The following is a 19,085-nucleotide window of genomic DNA, read 5'->3' as shown; positions in this document are numbered from 1 at the left end:
TTTTTTTTTTTTTTTTTTTTGTACATATATGCTTGTACCATATTATTTTTCTTTTTTTTTTTTAGTCCTTTAGCCATGCTTGCAAGGGGAAAAAAGCGGTGGGATGCTTATTTTTTTTCCAAATTTGCAAGAGGCCATGCAATTGCTTCTCCCATCAAAGACCAATCATTCAGTAGGTTTGTAATTTTTTCGGCAATTAGATCAGTGATGGAAAGTCTGATCAAGAAGATATGGACGTTCCTTTCCTGCCAACAGCATCAGACTATAACAATGACCAGAATTATTGAGTATAAATCTTTTGTGAAATGAGATTGCAGCTAGCTAGAGCATACGTACTTCAGATCACCAATAGGGGAGGGCACAAAAAGAAATGAGCAAAGAAGCCTCCATAAGCTACCAGCAAAGAAATAAGTGAGGAAAAGGTGTGCAACTGTTTCTGAAAGGTCCCCACGAAATGACCAATTAATACCCACCATATTTCTCCCAAAATAAATAATAATACAATCAATGAAATATATACCAGTGATGTGTAAATGCATAATAAGGCTAATAACTTGTTGATCTAGTTCTAAATCTTATCATTCTTGTACCATTTTTTTTATGATTATAATATTCTATCTGATTCAGTGGCATCCAAAAAAAAAAAAAAAAGGATTAAAAAACACTAAGGGACCTCTTCCCTATTTTACCATGTCACCGCCGATCATGCCTGATTTTCCGCCCCATCCTCTAGTTAGGAATCCAGGAGTAAAAAGCATAAGAGCAGTGAAGATAAAAGGCAAGGACAACGTCTACAGTGGGGCCTTGCTTCCATAACTTTCACACCAGTAATTCAAGTGACCATGGTTGTGCCCAAGATCTCAACATTAATTCTCCCCATGCTGTAATAATTTCGTTGTAAGTTCGAATACGGACCTTATACTTTAAGGAACTAAGTAACTTGCACAAAGTAAGAGAGAAGACTGGCATATTGATCGAGACGAATCATACCTTACTGTATACTGTGCCTTTGGTTAACCAGGCCGGAACCTGTATCCCAATGAAAACTTTTTATTTACCGCAAATTGAGGCAGACATTTGTCAATAAGGAGATGAGCATGCGTAGAACTACAATGACAGAATGTTTGCTGGATCCTTTGGTGAATGTAATGACCATTTTCCTCTGCATTTTTTTTTTAAAATTCTTCTTCTTTTCTTTTCTTTTCTTTTCTTTTTTTTGGAGAAAAGTGAAAGGAGTGAGGCACTCCTCCCACGGTTTTCATGGAGGCATGAGCGAAGTAGAGCACCTTCCCTAACAAAGTGGGGGATAAAGCAACAACTATGCAAGAAAAAGGGGGTAAAGCAACCACACGGTGTCCTTGAGATTTGAGAAGGACACAGTATATATATATATATATTGCCTTTGGGTTTACAAAGTAAAACAAAACTTCACCAGGGAAGGGCCTATTTGCATGGCTGCATGGGTCGCGTGGTTTACCTCGACGAGAAGGACCTTTCGTAGAGAACTCCTGGACTCTTATGACTGGTTCCTTCTGGGCAGTGCTTTTTTTATTTTTTTGAGAGGAAAGATGGATAAGTCCATTAAATTCCCTTCATTAAGATCCTGAAATGAACGACAGCAATTACAAGATCTAGAATTCAGGAAAGCCATATAAGATGGTGCGACCATGTGTGGTAATGCGCAACATCATTCACAATGGTCTAACAAAGATAATGGTCTTGATTACTAACTTTGAGGCCAGAGAACAAAGGCGGCCAAAGAGAAATGTAAGGGCTAGCAAAGTTATATCACCTTCTAGATTAATAAAGTCTTAGGAGATTGAAGAATACCAAAGGATGGTATATGGCTAATATCCATCAAAGTCTATTTACCATAATCTTCAGCAATGGAGTTGAAAAGGAAGATCTTTTGAGATGTTGTGCAACTTAAAGCCCAGTGTACATATTTGGATCTAAAGGGACTGTTTTAATTCAATGCTAAAATCTTTTTTATTTTTTTGACAAATACTTCGATGCTAAAAGCAACTTTGAACTAATAAAATCACTTCTGCATGCTGCAATGTGATCATGGCAGCTGCTTAGATGAATAGTCTCATATATACAGTACAAAGCTATATATGAAACAGGATCTCATCCTCATGCTCCTTTATCTTGCTACTTGCACAATAACAAATGAAATGTATTTGTTTTGATAAAAACATCAATCATCCTAACGATCAACTAGTTCCCACTTGCCGGAAAGCCAATAACAACTGATTCTTAATGTATCCATCCAATATACAACTAGAGAGGTGGTTGGCATCTGATTGACAGCAGGCCATAAATGTGTAGGCGGAATCAATCCTCCCAAATCCATCTCTCGTTCAGACTTCAGCATTCATGGTCCAGCAATGAACATAAAGCTGAAAGATTAATGTTATAAGTCATGGACAAATACCTCCGATCATATAAGAACAAAGACAGTGCCTGTTTTCTCACAGCAGTATATCCCTCAAACAAAGTGCAGGAGGTTGTGACATACAGATCATAATCCACACAGACCTCAGTGAGCCCACAATCAGTGGACCTGCGAAAGTACAGTAGTAGATCCCTCAGCCGGGTTGTTAGTCCATTCAACTATTACTTGAAACATGATTGCAAGTACTCTCTTTCCAAGTAGCATGACATAAAAAAGAATTCTCCATCGATGGCGGCCTCCTGCCATTACTTCATGTTATGGACCGGCAACCTGCATCATTTAGTAGAAAAGAATTCAGTATCCATACAATTTTGTTTTGCTCTTGCTATCCCAAAAGTTTGACCAGCATGTTCTGCTTGTTGAAAGCAACTTCGAAGAAAACCAAAGTTCCATGCTCTGATTTTAATTGTTCCTCACTGGTTAAAAATGTTGAAAAGAAAGACAAGCATCCTCAAAAATGACATTCTGCATTGGCTATTAGAAAGCTTATGTTTCATCGAGCACTTTCCATAACTTAAAGCATTTAGTACATTTTTTCCCCCCAAAAAACCTCTTTTACTTGCTTTAAGGGACTGTAATGAGATGTGGTTCTCATCATTTAATCTAAATCCATATCTATAGGTGGTGATAATTTCTCATGGAAAAGGAGACCATATATTTAGTAAAGACCAACGATACAGCTCTTGTTTGGTGAGGTACAACTCCCATGAAAGTGTGAGAAACTCAAACCTCTATATCGAAAATTTTTCTCAATGGGCGAAGGGGAAAAAAAAAAAGCATTCAACATCCGGTAGAATATAGTTTTCATCAAGAGACCACAATCAAAGTGCCACCAGCCACCAAATCAAGTCAAACATAACTGGAAAGTTAAATATGTTTGAAAGGCACTTATCGGTATCTTTGTAAGATCATCTTAAAGTGAAAAATCTGACATGGAATTTCCACTTTGCATTTAATAATTTAATCCTCATTTCCCCTTTCCCTCTCTTCCCAACTTCTGGATTAGACAAACAAGGTCTAGCAGCCCAGTGTACATTATAGTTTATACATGCTTAGCATGTTGTTCTCATGAATTTTTTCACACTCCGAGGTTGAATATAAGCTTTAGACTGAATATAGACTCTGAGATTGAGTACATAATTCTCTTACTCACTTTAAATTGAGCATCCATTTCCCTCCTTTTTCTGTTAGTATTTTATGTGTTTTTTTATTGCTCTTTGAATTTATTTTGATGATTACAAAGCATTTGAGGGAATTACTAATGATTTTGATTTAGAAAAAGATTTATTGTATTTCAGAGGCAAAATCGTAATTTTATCAAGTTCTGATTCAAAAGTCTCAAGAGCAAAAACACAAGATTTGTAATCTATTGGAGGTAATTTTAATATTTTTGGATGTGTATTTTGAAAAAAAAATCATGTTTATATATTTGAGTCGACCCTATGAGTCGACTCACATCAAAAGGAGCTGAATGGCACGTTATTTTTAGCTGGCACACCCAATTAAGTCGATCCTATGAGTCGACTCCTAAGCATGAGTCGACCCTATGAGTCGACCTCTGCTGCTGTGTAGGCCAAAATTACAGAACAGTCATTTTCTGTTCTGTGCCACAGAAGTCGACCCCATGAGTCGACTCATGAGCATGAGTCAACCTTATGAGTCGACCCCTGCGATGGAAAAACTCCGCAACGGCTAGTTTTCAGCTCATTTTGACTGTATTTAATGCCTATTTAATGTGCTCTAACAGCTCTATTTCAGTCCAGATTACTCTCCACCATTATTTGAAGTTATAAAAGGCACTTAAAGGAGGGAATCAACAAGGTTTTGAAAAGGTTCTTCAAGAATTCATTTCAACCCTAAGCAAGAGCCCTCTTTGAAGTTAAAGAAGCTTTTATTTCAAGTTTACCAACCCCTCAAGAGCTCATTCAAGTCTTCAACCACCTTGAGAAAAATCAGAAAAGCTTGCTTCTCTTTGTGTAAAGTGTATTTAAAGCTTTATTCGCTCATTAAAGGAGCTACATCTGTATTTCTGTGTGACTAACTGCTATACTCTATTTTGTGTTGATATTTTTGTTTTGGAAGGATTCTAAAACGTGAAAAGGTTAATCCGAACCTTGAATCAGATTGTATTGGATTGGCTTGTACCCGGAAAACAAGTATTCTAGCTTGAAATAGCTAGAGTCGGAGGTTCCGACATTGTATTCGAATTGAATACGGTTTAGTGGATTTGAATTCCCAAGTAAGAGCTTGGGGAGTGGACGTAGGTGCAAGGTTGGTACCGAACCACTATAAATCTTCTTTTTGGTGTTGTGCTTACTTGCTCTCCTTTTAAATTTTCTTATCTTCTTACATTCTTGCATCCAGCTTCTACACCTTGCATAAATTTTACTCTCCACATTTATCCTGCTTATTGTTATAAAATCCTCATAGTTGTAAATTAACTTTAAATTTTTAGAAACCCAATTCACCCCCCTTCTTGGGTTGCATAGCTGGGCAACATTTTTTGTATTAAGGGCCTGTTTGGATGATTCAGCTAAAAATCCTATGAGACTCGTGTTGGGTATGTACAACCAGCAAAATCAACTGGGTTAGGCCTATATTTGTAAATACTTGAGTGATTTTGGAGTGGGCCGATCTGAATCCGAGAGAGAGAGAGAGAGAGAGAGAGAGAGACTCAGCAGGTCTTTTTCTTTTCTCCCTATAGGATTTGAATCAGCCCACTCTCTTGGATATTTATAAATATAGGTTTATCCCAGCCGATAATCCAATGATTTTGCTGGTTGTAATAGCCCAACCTACGAATCCTATAAGATTTTTAGCCCAATTATCCAAACAATCTCTAATATTGGGCAGTAACAAGATAGTCCAACCATTAGGAATGGATGGTCGAAAAGGCCATATCAAAGTGTCTAATGTATAGCCTTAAAACTTCACTATTAGACTCCTCAAGCTCCTCAACTTTCAACAAGAAGCAATTTTTATTTCAACTATTATAAGAAAAGAAAAAGGAGATTTAACCCAAGCCAATAGAAGCCCATTGTACAATGCAAAAAAATAACATCCCACCATTATTAAATTAAATAAACTTATAAATATTTTTTTTTTTAAAAAAAATTTATCTTGAAGAATACTAGCAGTAGCGGATGCTAAAGGAAACAATCCATATATACCTTAGGGAACCCACATTAGAAATAAATTCTACAATTCTTTAATAGTTTCAGCAAGAAAGATGGCATATTATTATTATCTTCCATTCCATATTTTGGTTAATACACTTACAAACTTGAGTGAAGTATCTGATTTCAGTTAAGATGCAATCTAAACCTGGAACAGTCGGCAAGATGGGTACCCAAATCTTGTTCTTTTAATATCTACATTTCTCCTTAATGAGGTGCATGCATGGTGAAGTGTGGCTGCTGTTTTTGTTATTCAAAGTATGTATCCATCTTTGAGATAAATTCTTAGTCATGTAACTTTGTGGGAAGCGCCATTTCTCATAAGCCAGTAGGAATCCATTTCAACAATGTATAACATCTCATTTTTCAGAACATCTTACCGTTTTTCTTTTCTTTTCTTTTCTTTTTTGTTTTTTGAGAAAAACATCTTACTGGATTTCATTCATTTACTTACCCCAATTTGAGGGATGTGTCGGAGCTGTCGTCATAGTTCGGTGGCACTACCAATTGTGAAGCATTAGTAACCGACTCCGATGACTGCCCATCCTCATACATAACATTTTCCGAATCAGTCAGCACACGTCTCCCTGCTCTGGCCATCTCCACCACCTGTATCTACAAAACCTATTTAATAAAGAGTATAAGGGAGGAGAAATTGAACAAATGATAGCTAAAAGAAGTACATTACCTGCTTTCTCAGTCGCTCATTTTCTTCCATCAGATGCATTCCCTGTTTGTCCATCAAAAACAAAAGGAAAGGATATGATGACCGACGACTGTATTTGTGATTCCAAACTATATGAGAGAGAGAGAGATGATTTCTCCATGTAATTTCTAATCTTGTAGCACCAAATATTTAGAATTTGCTTATATCGTAGTATTTCATGTTTGATAGAAGTATTAAGAGATGAATTAGTAACAGACAAACAACAATCATCATTCTAGTGCTACTTTTCCGAAGCAGCCCTCAAGGGTAGGCTAGAAATGGGGTAGAATAGATGGAGATTAGCCCCTCTGAATATCTTAAAAAACACAACAATAATTAAAAAAATAATAATATCAATAGAAAAAAATGCATGGACCATCATATGGAGGGGACTTTGTTTTCTCCCTCTCGAAGCTTGTCTTGCACTCAAAATGTATGGTTGCTATTTTTTTGCCTCATCCTTTTTTGTTCAATAAAAATGCTTATTGTTAATAATTATCAAATCGATATAGTAAATAAAGTAAACTCTGTTATTTTATTTTCTCTTCTGAAGTATGTTTATTTCTTTCGCTACATGGCTACTTAAATTGTTCACACACTGTTTCAGAAGCGTAGCACGCGGTTTATACATGTCTAGCTAGTCTCACCTTTTGTTGAAGATGATTGATCTGCTCCATAATTTGTTGACCCTGACACATTCATTATTCAAGAGGTGAATGAAGGGTACATGATGAACCAAAAGAACATCAAGGGCATGGAAAGCTACCTTTCTTTCCAGCACACAGCTTAACCCTGTTTCAAGATTTTTTTCTAGCTGCTGCAGCTCTTGCATGGTTAATCCCTGGAGCTCTTCTCCTCTCATCTGTCTGCAATATATGGAGCATATGCAACTTCCCAATAATTGCTGTATATGTATGTTTGTTCGTATTTTTGTATGCATGTATACAAACATATTTATATTAATTTATATATCATAGATTGAATATATGAAGACCTGAGCTGAAGGCTTGCTTCCGCAACCTGTTTGTCCAATCTTGTGTAGTTGCTATTCTCTAGCTGAAAATAACCACAGTTGTTTATTAGCATTGCTGCTAAGCATGTGATCTCTAGTTATAAAGATTGTTGCATGGTTACAAAAGCAAGAAGTGGATTTCGATATGTCGAAATATTTGACCAGGCAAGAGGAAAAAAGAGATATACGGATAAATAGAAACATAATGTTAATTAAATGACAAGTATTTAGATATCATATAAAAATTTAAAAGATATTACTTATTAAGGTCTTCCAAGATGGATGTTACTCATCCAAACTTCTCTATTAGTCCAAGGATTTTATAAAAACAATATTATATAAAGTTAGTTTAATACCTGCATTCCATTTTTTTGGGGTAAACAGGATCATTAAACCAACCTAGAGTAAATACTTTTGTAAGCATCTGAAAATACATTCTTGACTTTTTTAAAAAGAGAAAATTTACTTTAAAAAGTTCATTGGAGTCCAACCCTCAACCAATTTTATGACCTGCAACTAAAAACTTGATAAATATCAAATTGTCCAACATGCATGTAATTCAGATATGTATCTGACATGGATTTTAAGAGCTTGATGTGAGCATCCATGTAATATAGGTTCTAAACAACTATAGTAAGTTAGCTACGGCCTAGGTGCAAGTTACATATATAATAATACTTTTACGAAGCCATGGATCAAAAGAAAAGATCTTGAGCACTACAAAATAGCATATTTGTGATTGCAACCCTAATGATTTGACTTGAGACATAACAAAAATGAATTTTATTGAAGCATGTGAATGTAATTATAATTTCATATTGAGCTAAAGCATGTGTGCAACAATTAAAGAGGAGTGTATACATAAGTCATTTTTTTTGCTTTGATGTATCCGCAATTTTAACCAGCTTATAGTGAACGATATCATTGCTAATGAGTAATTTTGTTCTCTTAAATTATGCCACTTCATTGCAATTTAGTATTTGATGCCCATAACTTCATCTGTAATATAGCAAATATCTCATCTTTATTGTCAGCCTAATGGATGCATGGAACAATACAGTATCATTAGTACCATACCATTCTGATAAAGAAAAAGAATTAGAATGAATGAAGGATACAATTCTCTTAAACTGAAATATCCCGACCGTCCCAACCCACTCTGATCATCCCAATACCTGGATGCACTAGGACAGTCAAGAGATGATGGGGATGAACCAAGATGCAAACTTTTTTATTATTATTATGTTTCATTCTTATTATTACTAACTATTTCAATCTGTTCTGGCCATACAATCCCATCCTAGTATCGTATCATTGCAGCAGCAAAGTGAGAGGGGTTTCAGAGCCAAGATTTAAACCCTTGGACACCACACTGTATCAAGCAAGCAAGCTGCCTGCAAAGTTGAAGCTGACTTTGCAATACGGACCATTCCAATTTTCTTGCTTGTGAATATCTAACGATTATCCTTTAGGCTAGATTCACCTCCGTACATGCGGATGTACTCTGAGATAGATGTGGAGAGCTAAAAACTGTGTGGGCCATGCTTGCTACAATCTCATGCACATGGCGGTGTCATGAATTTTGAACTAATGATAACTTCTTTACTTTAAAATAGTGCAAAATAAAGAAGATTAAATAAAGCCACAATACCTCCCATTATATCAGTGAGTCCACATCATAGAATATGGAGCATATATGATTTTGACTCCATTGCCAAGTGCAAAAGACAAAAGTCAATATGCTAGTATTAATCAAGTGACCAAATTAAATGTTGAACAGCAAGCAGTAGTGATAATAGTGAGAAATTTTTTAATAGCAAGATAAAGGTTCATTTGGATTGCTCCTTCATAGTTCTCAACCCTCTAGATCACTTGCCGATTTAACATTTTCAAATAATTTTCTCTAGTTGTGCATATATTTTCCATATGATAAAAGGAAATAAGTTTATGCTTTATGCTTCAAGGCTCATGCCATGACTTACTGAATCCAAACAATTCCCTTAAACCACAAATGGCACAATCTCTACAAAATCTAAGCAATATATGCACACTTACAATGAGGCGAGATTGCTCTTTCTACGTAATCATTTTTATAATGATATACATGGTATATATAGAGATGACTTTATTGCTCTAAAACCATAACTAGTTTGGTTTGGGCTTGCATTGGAATGCATGGTGACTCATCACCCACATCATTCATTGGACTCTACATACTTAAATCACGAGGACTAAAATTTAAGCAGTTTGAAATTTTGAATAGCTACCAACTTGAGATTAAAACAAATCTTTTGTTTAGTTTTTGGTAAATAGATCATTTACTTGTCACTGGCTTTTCTAAAAACTTAAAATTAAGCATGTTTACATACACTATGAATGATCTATACATGATGGATTGTGTGGTTATCATTTAGATGCCCCATGAACATCAAAGTCATTCAAAAATTACATCTAGATAGATAACATACAATAGCCTTGAAGCTAATCAATGGAATTCCAACACTTGAGTGTCCAGATTTTGGTAGAGTTGTAATCATCTGCAACTAATCCAGGTTCACCTTATACCCATTCAGAGAGAATACAAGGATTACAAATGAGGAAAAGATCAGAGGTAACAATATTTACTCCTATTTCTCTCCTAATGGCTTGCTGATATTCATGTTGCATACAGGCAACAGACTAGAGATAAAATGATACAATCCATTATCACTTGTTTTGATTTGCCCATATGAGGGCTAAATTGATAGAATAAACCTGGAAAGAAAAATAATGATAAGGATCTCAGGATAGCTTACATTCAAGTCAAGCGATGGTGGTTCTACTTTCTGTAGATTCTTTGAATGCAGACTGTGCTTTTCAAGGATCTCCTTCATACTTCAAAAACGGAAATAACAGCAAAACTAAGCATGAGAATAGCATTTTCACATTTTTGAAGCTATTGAATTATTTAAACTTTGCAGAATATAAAACATATACTTGGTGTTTCTTTACTGAACTTGAGTGATTAGTACTTGTTTCACATAGAGAAAAGCAGTTTATAGAAATAGAAACAGTGGTAATTTACAAACTACAGCATCAATTCCTCAACAAAGAGAAAAGCTTTGCATCAGGCTCCTAAAGTTTTGATTAGTACCTCTCCTCAACTAGCTTCAATACTCAATTAAATTTTTCATACCCAAATGGTATTATAAACAACATTAATTGTGAACCAACTAAAAAAACATACTTTGCTGGATAAGGAAATATCTAATCAACCTAGTCTGAATTCATAATAGTGTATCCTTATCCTTATACATCATACTAGACTTGAAATATGTTGCTCAGCTTTTAGTAAAGAGACTAAATTTACCTTAGGTAGGTTAGATACCATTACATATTCTTTTAAGAAAATAATTGTAGTTTTAATTATTTGAATAATTACATAGATGTTAAAGGTTTTGCTTTTCCACATGTTTCCTCAAATGTAAATTCATATATTTGGAAACTGAGCAACATTTTTTTTGTGAAAAAAAAAAAAAATTGCCAGTGGGATGTGCTTTTCTATTCCAGTAAGGTACCTGAATCAATATCAGATGATATCTATGAAAAGAAGAAATATTCTGACTCTACTTCAAAAAGTACTTGTTGAACATATAACTGGATGGTATGCAACAACCAGGTAATGCCCAACACATTAGGAAATACTCTTCCCTGATCGTGTTCCTTATACACATTGGGTTAGAGGTCTTGAGTTACATAGAGATATCTTGCATTGCTCATCCAGGAGATCAGGGTTTGACAAATAAGCCTGCCACTAGGTGCTCCTTTTTTTCTGTGTAAAAACCAGTGCTCCTTAAAAAATCATGTATATCCACATTTAGCACAAATAACAAGTGCATTTAGAGCATAAAGACCCAACAGAAAAAGAGGAAAGCACACAAAACATATGGTGTCTTCCTTCAGCCTCTTTATGCCTTTCCCTGAACTCCTTTTTCCTTTGGTGAACAGTGAGTACACATTTAAAAAATTTTCCAACTATAGATATCTTTGATTTTTCTTAACCAATAAGAGTAAATATATCAATCCTTCATATTTTCTTCTCTGTGAATTTATTCTATAAGAAATTGGTAAGAACATAAGATACTTTTTGTCTGATCAAGGACTATGCACATTAGTCTTAGTTTTATTAATGGGCATTTAGAAATTAGTTGACATGGGGTTCAACTATTGGTCTTTCAAATATACTTATTGCTTCATGAGAACCATATCCGGGGACATGCACATCATTTAATTTTAATTATACATCACACTGACTTGGTTTTTAACATTTAAATTTACAAAGAGATGCGTTTAAAATCCAATAGTACAGTATATTGTTTGGTGACATGGTGGTGTTAAACTACTTCACTTTTAACAGAGAACGGTCATCTTTTGCCCTTATGATTTGAAATTAAATAATTATGAAATCAAAGGAATTTTTAGAATAGCTTAGTAGCTAACCCCTTATATACTTGGTTCCCGAACAACACATAGGACCTGATTCATGATCATTTTACAGAAGACACCACACTAGATCATAGAAGATCACCACATTGCTCCACTCCCTTGTTTTGACATTTGTGATCGAGCCTTTTGATGTGTGGTTCCTCATGTCTAGATGCTGAAGTTCAAAGTCTAATAGCTTATTTTGCATCATATTTAAGCAACACTGATGGTTTGATTTTCTACCAGGTAATCATTCAAGGCACAACTTGCTTACCTAGCTAAAAGCACATCTTTACATGACCAAATCAAGTAATAGTTACTTCATAATCACTTTGGGTGGTTCTTTGTGTCACAAATAGTCTTCCAAACCACATATTTGTTCTTTGGTCACCAGAGAAAAGAAAGATAATACCTTTTCCCATGCGAATGCTTATCCTAGTGCTTAGCTGGTTAGATACCAATTCTTAAAGATCTAGATGAATAGCTGCCCAACTAAACCAGCTATATCTTCTAAGCTAAAGCAGCTATATACATATAATCTTATCCTGCATGATCATAACTCTCTAGGGCAATATCTCCTTCTCCCTGAAGTATAGCTCTCAAGACAATTCCACAAGAAGAGTGAAAAACATAGAATTTCTATTCATCAACGTGAAGATGGATCTTTGGATGATCCAAACCGAATTTTTATTAAAGTTTTAACCTGAATTCATATAGTCCCGCACCTAAATGTTACTCTATGATGAAGCAGATGGTGTCAAGCCAACTGAAACTTCAATAACAGTTGTCTTCGGAGCAAACATGCTACACGAACCAAAAGTCCCATCTCTTCCAGATCTGCTCACCTTATCATATAGGTTTATTATATTATGATTGTCCACTGTTAAGCACGTGTCCCATGCGTAAAAATCATTCTCACTGTAATCTCTCCAGGCTGAGAAGGTTGCATCTTCCAAAGTGCACTACAAGAAATCTTATCTATAGTGGCAAGTGTTTTGTGGCAAAGAAAATTTTTGCCACTGAAAATAAATATTCTATGACAAGAAATCATGCTCGTCACTGATTAGCATCAATTGATTTATTTTAGTGACAAACAAATATCTTTGTCATAGATTATTAATTATTGGTGACAAAAAAATTTTTCTTGTCACTAGAACTTGTCACTAAATAAAAGTGAAAAAAACTAAAATATTAGTTAGAAAAATAAAATATTATTCGTGACAAGAATTAAAATTCTGTCACTAAAAGACATCGGTGACAATAATTACTTGTCACAGAAAATATTTTCTTGTCACAAAAAAAAATTCAATGACAATATTTACTCGTCACTGAAACAAAAAAATATTAAGCACCAAACCCCTAATTGGAAGCCCTTTCTTTTCCCTCTAAAAAAAAAAAGAAGAGGAAGAAGAAGAAGAAGAAGAAACGAAACGTTTCATCTCCTTCATGTTTACCACTTCTTCACAAGTACTCAATCCCAGAAACCCCCACACCTATTAGTAGTGATGTGAGAGAACTCACAACTGGCACCCTTCCAATTGATAACTCCATTGAAGAAAATATTCTGGTGCACATTGGATTGGATTTGGAGGAGGTCGTCATACTATATTAAAAGTTAGAACTCAAAACCCCGGCTCTAATACCAAAAGTCTTTTTGTATAGATATGCCCATTCTTGTTGCTCCTTAGATTGATTTTGATGATTACAAAGCATTTGAAGGGGTACTATTGATTTTCGCTTGAAAAAGACTTATTGCTCTTCAGGGGCAAAATCATAATTTTACCAAATCCTGATTTGAAAGCATCAAATGATAGAACAAAAGATTTGTGATCCATTGGTGAAAATTTTATTATTTTTGGACTTATATTTTGAAAGATATTCATGTTTGAAAAACATGAGTCGACCCATGAGTCGACTCATGGCATATGAGATGATTGGCACGTTAAATTTTTAGATGGCACAAACTTGGCACACCCTGTGAGTCGACCCATGAGTCGACCCCCAAGGCATGAGTCGACCCATGAGTCGACCTCTGCGGGTTTTAGGCCAATTTTACAGAACCGTGCTTCCCTTCTCATTTTCTAATGTTTTTCCACAGAGGTCGACCCATGAGTCGACCCCCAGGCATGAGTCGATCCATGAGTCGACCCCTGTGACGGGATTATTCCGCATTTTTAACCCATTTTAAATACTTTTAATGCTCATTTAATGAAAAATTTTCTGCCGCTGAGAAACCAATCTTCGCGCGTTGTTCTTGGTTTCATGGGAAAGAGGCCCAAAACCCCTCGTCTTCCCCATTTGGCTGCTCCAAGCCTCCCCACCTGATTAAGCCTCATAAAAAACAGAGGAAAATCTAGAGAAAACATCAAAAAAATAGACGAAACAGAGGACGGATAGAAAAAATCAAAGGTATGCCCTTTTCCCTCATAGATCGATCATTTTCCTTTGGTTTTTGCATCTTTTTCTTTTCATTTCGTTATCTGTTTTTGGAGATCTATGGAGAAGGAGAGCATCTAAGGATATTAGAGGGGTTTTGAGGTTCCGATGATATGGGATTTTATGAGTTGCAGCGATGTGAGCTTGAGGTTTTGGAGAGCTAATCTGGGTAGAAGCATGATATTTTGTAGGGTTTGGGGATTTTTGATTGAAAAGATTTTTCTTTGATTTCTTTATTTTCAATTTATGGAGTTCTATTCAAATGATAATACGAATATGATACTAAATCCATGGTGTCAGACTTCCAAGCTCTATTTTTTTTTGGCTCCTAACTATCAATTTATGGAGTTGTGTTCTCATGATAATATGAATATGATACCAATCTGTTCATCAGGCAGTGAGTCTCAGATGTAAGATCCAGACGTGTGATATGGGTTGAATAAATACAGGAGAATATATATAGGATGGAGGAATGTCACCATACAAAATCTTAGGCTGATTGAATAGTTCAACTGTATTAATAATTTTTTGCTTGATTAATCTGAGAGAATGGGTACTGCTCTCCTTGTGATTGCTCTAGAAGTAAGATGGGGCACCACTCGGGTGATACAAATTTCAACAGCCAACCCTCCCCTGGTCCTTAAAAGTGAGGACAAATTGGAGGTACCTTTTTTTTTTCTTTTTCATTTAGTTAAAGGTACCAACTTATCTATTTGGTAAAGGTTCTTGGTTGTTTTATGAGATATTTGGGCCCAAATCCTTCCCTAACCTACTTTGGGAAGTGATTTATTAGCATGGACACCTCATAAAAAATGGTTACATAAACCTTGATTACAAATCTTATTTTGTTGTCCTCTGTATTTATAATATGTTTGCAGGTATGATTGTATACAAGTGAAGCAAATGATGATTTGGCACACTCTCCTTGTTCCCTTTTGTTTTTTTTTGAAGTAAAATTTTCTTGCTCCCTTAGCTTACAAGCAAAGCAAAACCAATGGAGGAAATTATTTGTAGACTTTCTTTCTCCCTTATAGCTTTCGCTCACCATCATACATCACCCACAACACTTCTTCATGACACCTTTATTCTGAAAAGAGAAATATAAATAACAGATCAAGCTAGTGACAGAAAGGACTAGGTGCTAATTCGTTTAGCTAGTTTAAAATCGAGCATGGCAAGGATGGTTGTGTATTTTTGTCTAGATCCCGCTTCCCCCTTGGTTTGAACTCTTTGGCCTACTCAAACTTTTGATTTATACCTCTTCATTTCCTTCATGAATTGGCTTATGGATATTATCCATATGAATATGATACTGAATCCATGGTGTGAGACTTGCAGTAGGCTAATTTCCACCTTTCTGAACTCTCGTATGGGGCCAGAATAATTTTTTTTGAGACTTTTCGATTCAGTTTATGGAGCTCTGTTCTATTGATAATATGAATATGAACTACTGTATATAGGGCTTTAAATTATATATTTGTTGTTAAAATAAGCATCTTACGAACCTCAATTTTCTATGTTCAATTATCTTTCTAATTCTTACGCTACCTGCTGATTGTAGTTTTACCTTAACAACTCATTTTATTATAGTTGATATTATTTTATTGTCTATTATAATGTGCAGGACATAATGTCAGATAAGAACTGGATGAAACTTAATGACAGAGCAAGTATGGAATATATAAATGGAGTCCATTCGTTTCTTAACTTTGCTTTTGGTCAGCCAACTGTTAGTGATAGAATACGATGTCCTTGTACTAAGTGTAGAAATACAATCTTTAAGGGCCGACATGAAGTGAGGGCTCACTTGATCCGAAATGGAATTGTGAAAAGTTATAAACATTGGGTTTATCATGGTGAGACAATTGAGAAAAATTTAGAGGAATGCAATGCTAATAGTAGAGACAATTTAGATGAGGAAGAAAATACAGATTATGATGACTTAATTGGAATGGTTCATGATGCATATGCTTTCATAAATACTGATGTTGAAAAGATGATGTGAATGAAGGATATGAACCCCAAGAACCAAATCCGAAAGCAGCAGCCTTTTACAGGTTGCTTAAAGATGCTGATAAAAATTTGTATCCTGGATGTGACAAGATCTCCAAATTATCCTTTGCTGTGAAGTTACTCCATTTAAAATGTTCAAATAATTGGAGTGATACATCAATGGATAAGTTGCTGAAGGTTTTTAAGGAAGTTCTTCCAAATGGTGCCTTAGTTCCAAACTCATTTTATGAAGCTAAGAAGCTTATTCAGGATTTGGGACTTGAACATATAAAAATAGATGCATGCTTGAATGATTGTGTTATATATTGGAGAGAGCATGCCAATGCAATCGTATGTCCTGTATGTAACTTATCCCGCTGGAAATATCAAGGCAGAACGCGCAATATCCCTCACAAGATTTTACATTATTTTCCTTTGAAACCAAGACTCCAGAGGTTGTATATGTCTAAAATCACTGCAAAGGACATGAGATGGCATGAGAAGAAAAGGATAAATGATGGCATATTAAGACATCCAGCTGACTCATTCGCTTGGAAATCCTTTGATGATAAGTACAAGTCCTTTTCTGCAGATCCTCGGAGTGTTAGACTTGGTCTTGCAAGTGATGGCTTCCAACCATTTGGAAATATGTCTACCCCTCATAGTATATGGCCAGTTGTGTTGATTCCATATAATTTACCTCCATGGCAATGTATGAAAGATCCTTATTTTATGATGACACTTCTTATTCCAGATCCTAAGTGCCCCGAAAATGACATTGATGTGTATCTACAGCCTTTAATTGAAGAGTTGAAGGAGTTATGGGATATAGGAGTAGAGACATATGATGCTCATACACGACAAAATTTCAACTTACATGCTGCTGTCCTTTGGACTATTAATGATTTTCCCGCATATGGTAATTTGTCTGGATGGATGACTAAAGGAAAACTAGCTTGTCCTTGTTGCCACAAAGACACTTGCTCTCTTTCAATACGAAGTAAGATTTGTTACATGGGGCATCGTCGGTTCTTACCCAAAAATCATTCATGGCGACGTAATAAAAGATCTTTTGATGGAAAATGTGAATATAGAGATGCACCTAAGGTACTAACTGGTGATGATATGTTGGATCAGCTGCGTAAGTTAAAAAAAGTTACTTTTGGGAAGGGTCAAAAGCGTAAGCGTGATGATTTTAACGATGTTTACAATTGGAGGAAGAAGAGTATATTCTTTCAATTGCCTTATTGGAAGGATCTGAAATTGCGCAATAATCTTGATGTGATGCATATTGCGAGAAACATTTCTTCTAACATTTTAAGAATTGTGCTGGATATAAAAGGAAAGACAAAAGATACATTGAAGGGCCATTTTGACCTTGTAGATATGAACATTAGGCACAATCTTCATCCTTATATTGAAAATGATAAATTGAAGATGCCAGTTGCAACTTATACATTATCCCCATAAGAGAAGATAGCCTTTTGCAATTTTTTATCTAATCTAAGGGTCCCTGATGGATTCTCTTCTAACATATCAAGATGTGTGAATATAAATGAGAAGAAGATTTCTGGCTTAAAGTGCCATGACCATCATATCCTTTTGCAGCAAATACTTCCAGTTGCCATTCGGGGATTATTGCCTAAGTTTGTTTGTGAGCCATTGATTGAGCTAAGTAACTTCTTTAGAAACTTATGCTCAAAGTCGTTAAAAGTTCAAGATCTAAAACAGTTGGAGGATGACATTGTTATGACTCTGTGTAAACTTGAAACAATATTCCCACCAGCTTTCTTTGATATTATGATTCATTTACCAATTCACTTGGCAAGCGAGGCTAAAATTGGTGGACCGGTCCAATATAGATGGATGTATCCAGTTGAAAGGTAATCCTTAACTTTTTGAAACTTAAATGTAATTTCTTTTTGTATTATTTTTGACTTAGTTAATATCTTTTGAATCTAGATATTTGCGAACATTAAAGTCTTATGTCCGAAACAAAGCTCGTCCAGAGGGGTCAATTGCAAGAGGTTATCTTGCAAATGAATGCCTTACATTCTGTTCTAGGTATTTGAATAGTGTTGAAACAAAATTTAATCGAGTCCCACGAAATGATGATGGAGCTATTTCATACCAAGGACTATCAATCTTTGCCAAAGATGGCTGTGCAAAAGGAGCTTTTAAGTCTTATGAGCTTAATGCTCAGGAGTTTACACAAGCTCAAGCATATGTTCTTCGAAACTGTGAGGAAGTTTGGCCATATATTGAGTAAGAACAAAATCTTGTTATTATGAAAATCTTCAAAGAACTTTGTTTCTACTTCAATCATCTTTATTATTGATTAATTATGTCATTCATAGGGAGCATAAAAAAGAATTGGAAGAGGCGAGCTCAAGAAATGTCCTGGCTAGACATTACAAGGAATTTCCAGATTGGTTTTATGAACGTGTAGGTATCATATAATATAGGTAAATACTTTAAGTTACTTTTATTATGCTAATAATGGCTTAATTTATTAATCTTAAATAGGTTTCAAAGCTTAAAGCTAAAGGCAAAGCAAGTGAAGATCTTCTAAGCTTGGCTGTTGGACCGTTCAAAATAGTTCATAGATATGGAACTTACATTGTCAATAGATTCAGATTTCACGCAAGAGATCGTGCAATTGGGCGAAAAAGTCAGAATAGTGGAGTGCTTGTAAAAGGAGATGATACATCTGCTGATGAAGAATACTATGGAGTGTTGGAAGATATTTTTGAATTGTTGTATGTGAGAAATAAAAAATTAGTTCTTTTCAAATGTCACTGGTGGAATGTTGGCCGATTGGGACGAGGATATAGGGTTGAC

General features: G+C 35.3%; 2 protein-coding genes across 4 annotated transcripts; one reads left to right on the top strand and one right to left on the bottom strand.

Moving 5' to 3' along the window:
* Positions 1 to 2,116: 2,116 nt before the first annotated feature.
* Positions 2,117 to 10,226, bottom strand: LOC105048671 (MADS-box protein JOINTLESS; the record flags this gene model as incomplete). 3 transcript variants are annotated; one of them, XM_073261367.1, is given in 7 exon segments in its annotated part: positions 2,117 to 2,728; positions 6,089 to 6,249; positions 6,323 to 6,364; positions 6,988 to 7,029; positions 7,107 to 7,206; positions 7,335 to 7,396; positions 10,148 to 10,226. In XM_073261367.1, coding segments are annotated over 7 exon segments (511 nt in total), but the record flags the coding sequence as incomplete, so codon positions are not given.
* Positions 10,227 to 14,801: 4,575 nt separating this feature from the next.
* On the top strand, positions 14,802 to 18,513 carry LOC140859342 (uncharacterized). The gene is made up of 5 exons (XM_073260995.1): positions 14,802 to 14,915; positions 15,877 to 15,922; positions 16,249 to 17,687; positions 17,853 to 18,127; positions 18,207 to 18,513. The coding sequence occupies exons 1-5, from the start codon at positions 14,802 to 14,804 to the stop codon at positions 18,511 to 18,513; spliced, it is 2,181 nt and encodes a 726-aa protein (XP_073117096.1).
* The last annotated feature ends 572 nt before the right edge of the window (positions 18,514 to 19,085 follow it).

The sequence above is a fragment of the Elaeis guineensis genome, chromosome 7 (genome assembly GCF_000442705.2).
Source record: "Elaeis guineensis isolate ETL-2024a chromosome 7, EG11, whole genome shotgun sequence".
NCBI lineage: Eukaryota > Viridiplantae > Streptophyta > Magnoliopsida > Arecales > Arecaceae > Elaeis > Elaeis guineensis.
Note: the sequence above shows the minus strand (reverse complement) of the source record. Positions and strands in the feature narration are given on the sequence as shown.

Coding starts and splice junctions, on each gene's coding strand:
- LOC140859342 (XM_073260995.1), top strand. CDS start 14,802: ATGGGTACTGCTCTCCTTGTGATTGCTCTAGAAGTAAGATGGGGCACC. Junction 14,916..15,876: donor AAAGTGAGGACAAATTGGAG/GTACCTTTTTTT, acceptor TATAATGTGCAG/GACATAATGTCAGATAAGAA. Junction 17,688..17,852: donor ATGATAAATTGAAGATGCCA/GTTGCAACTTAT, acceptor ATCCTTTTGCAG/CAAATACTTCCAGTTGCCAT.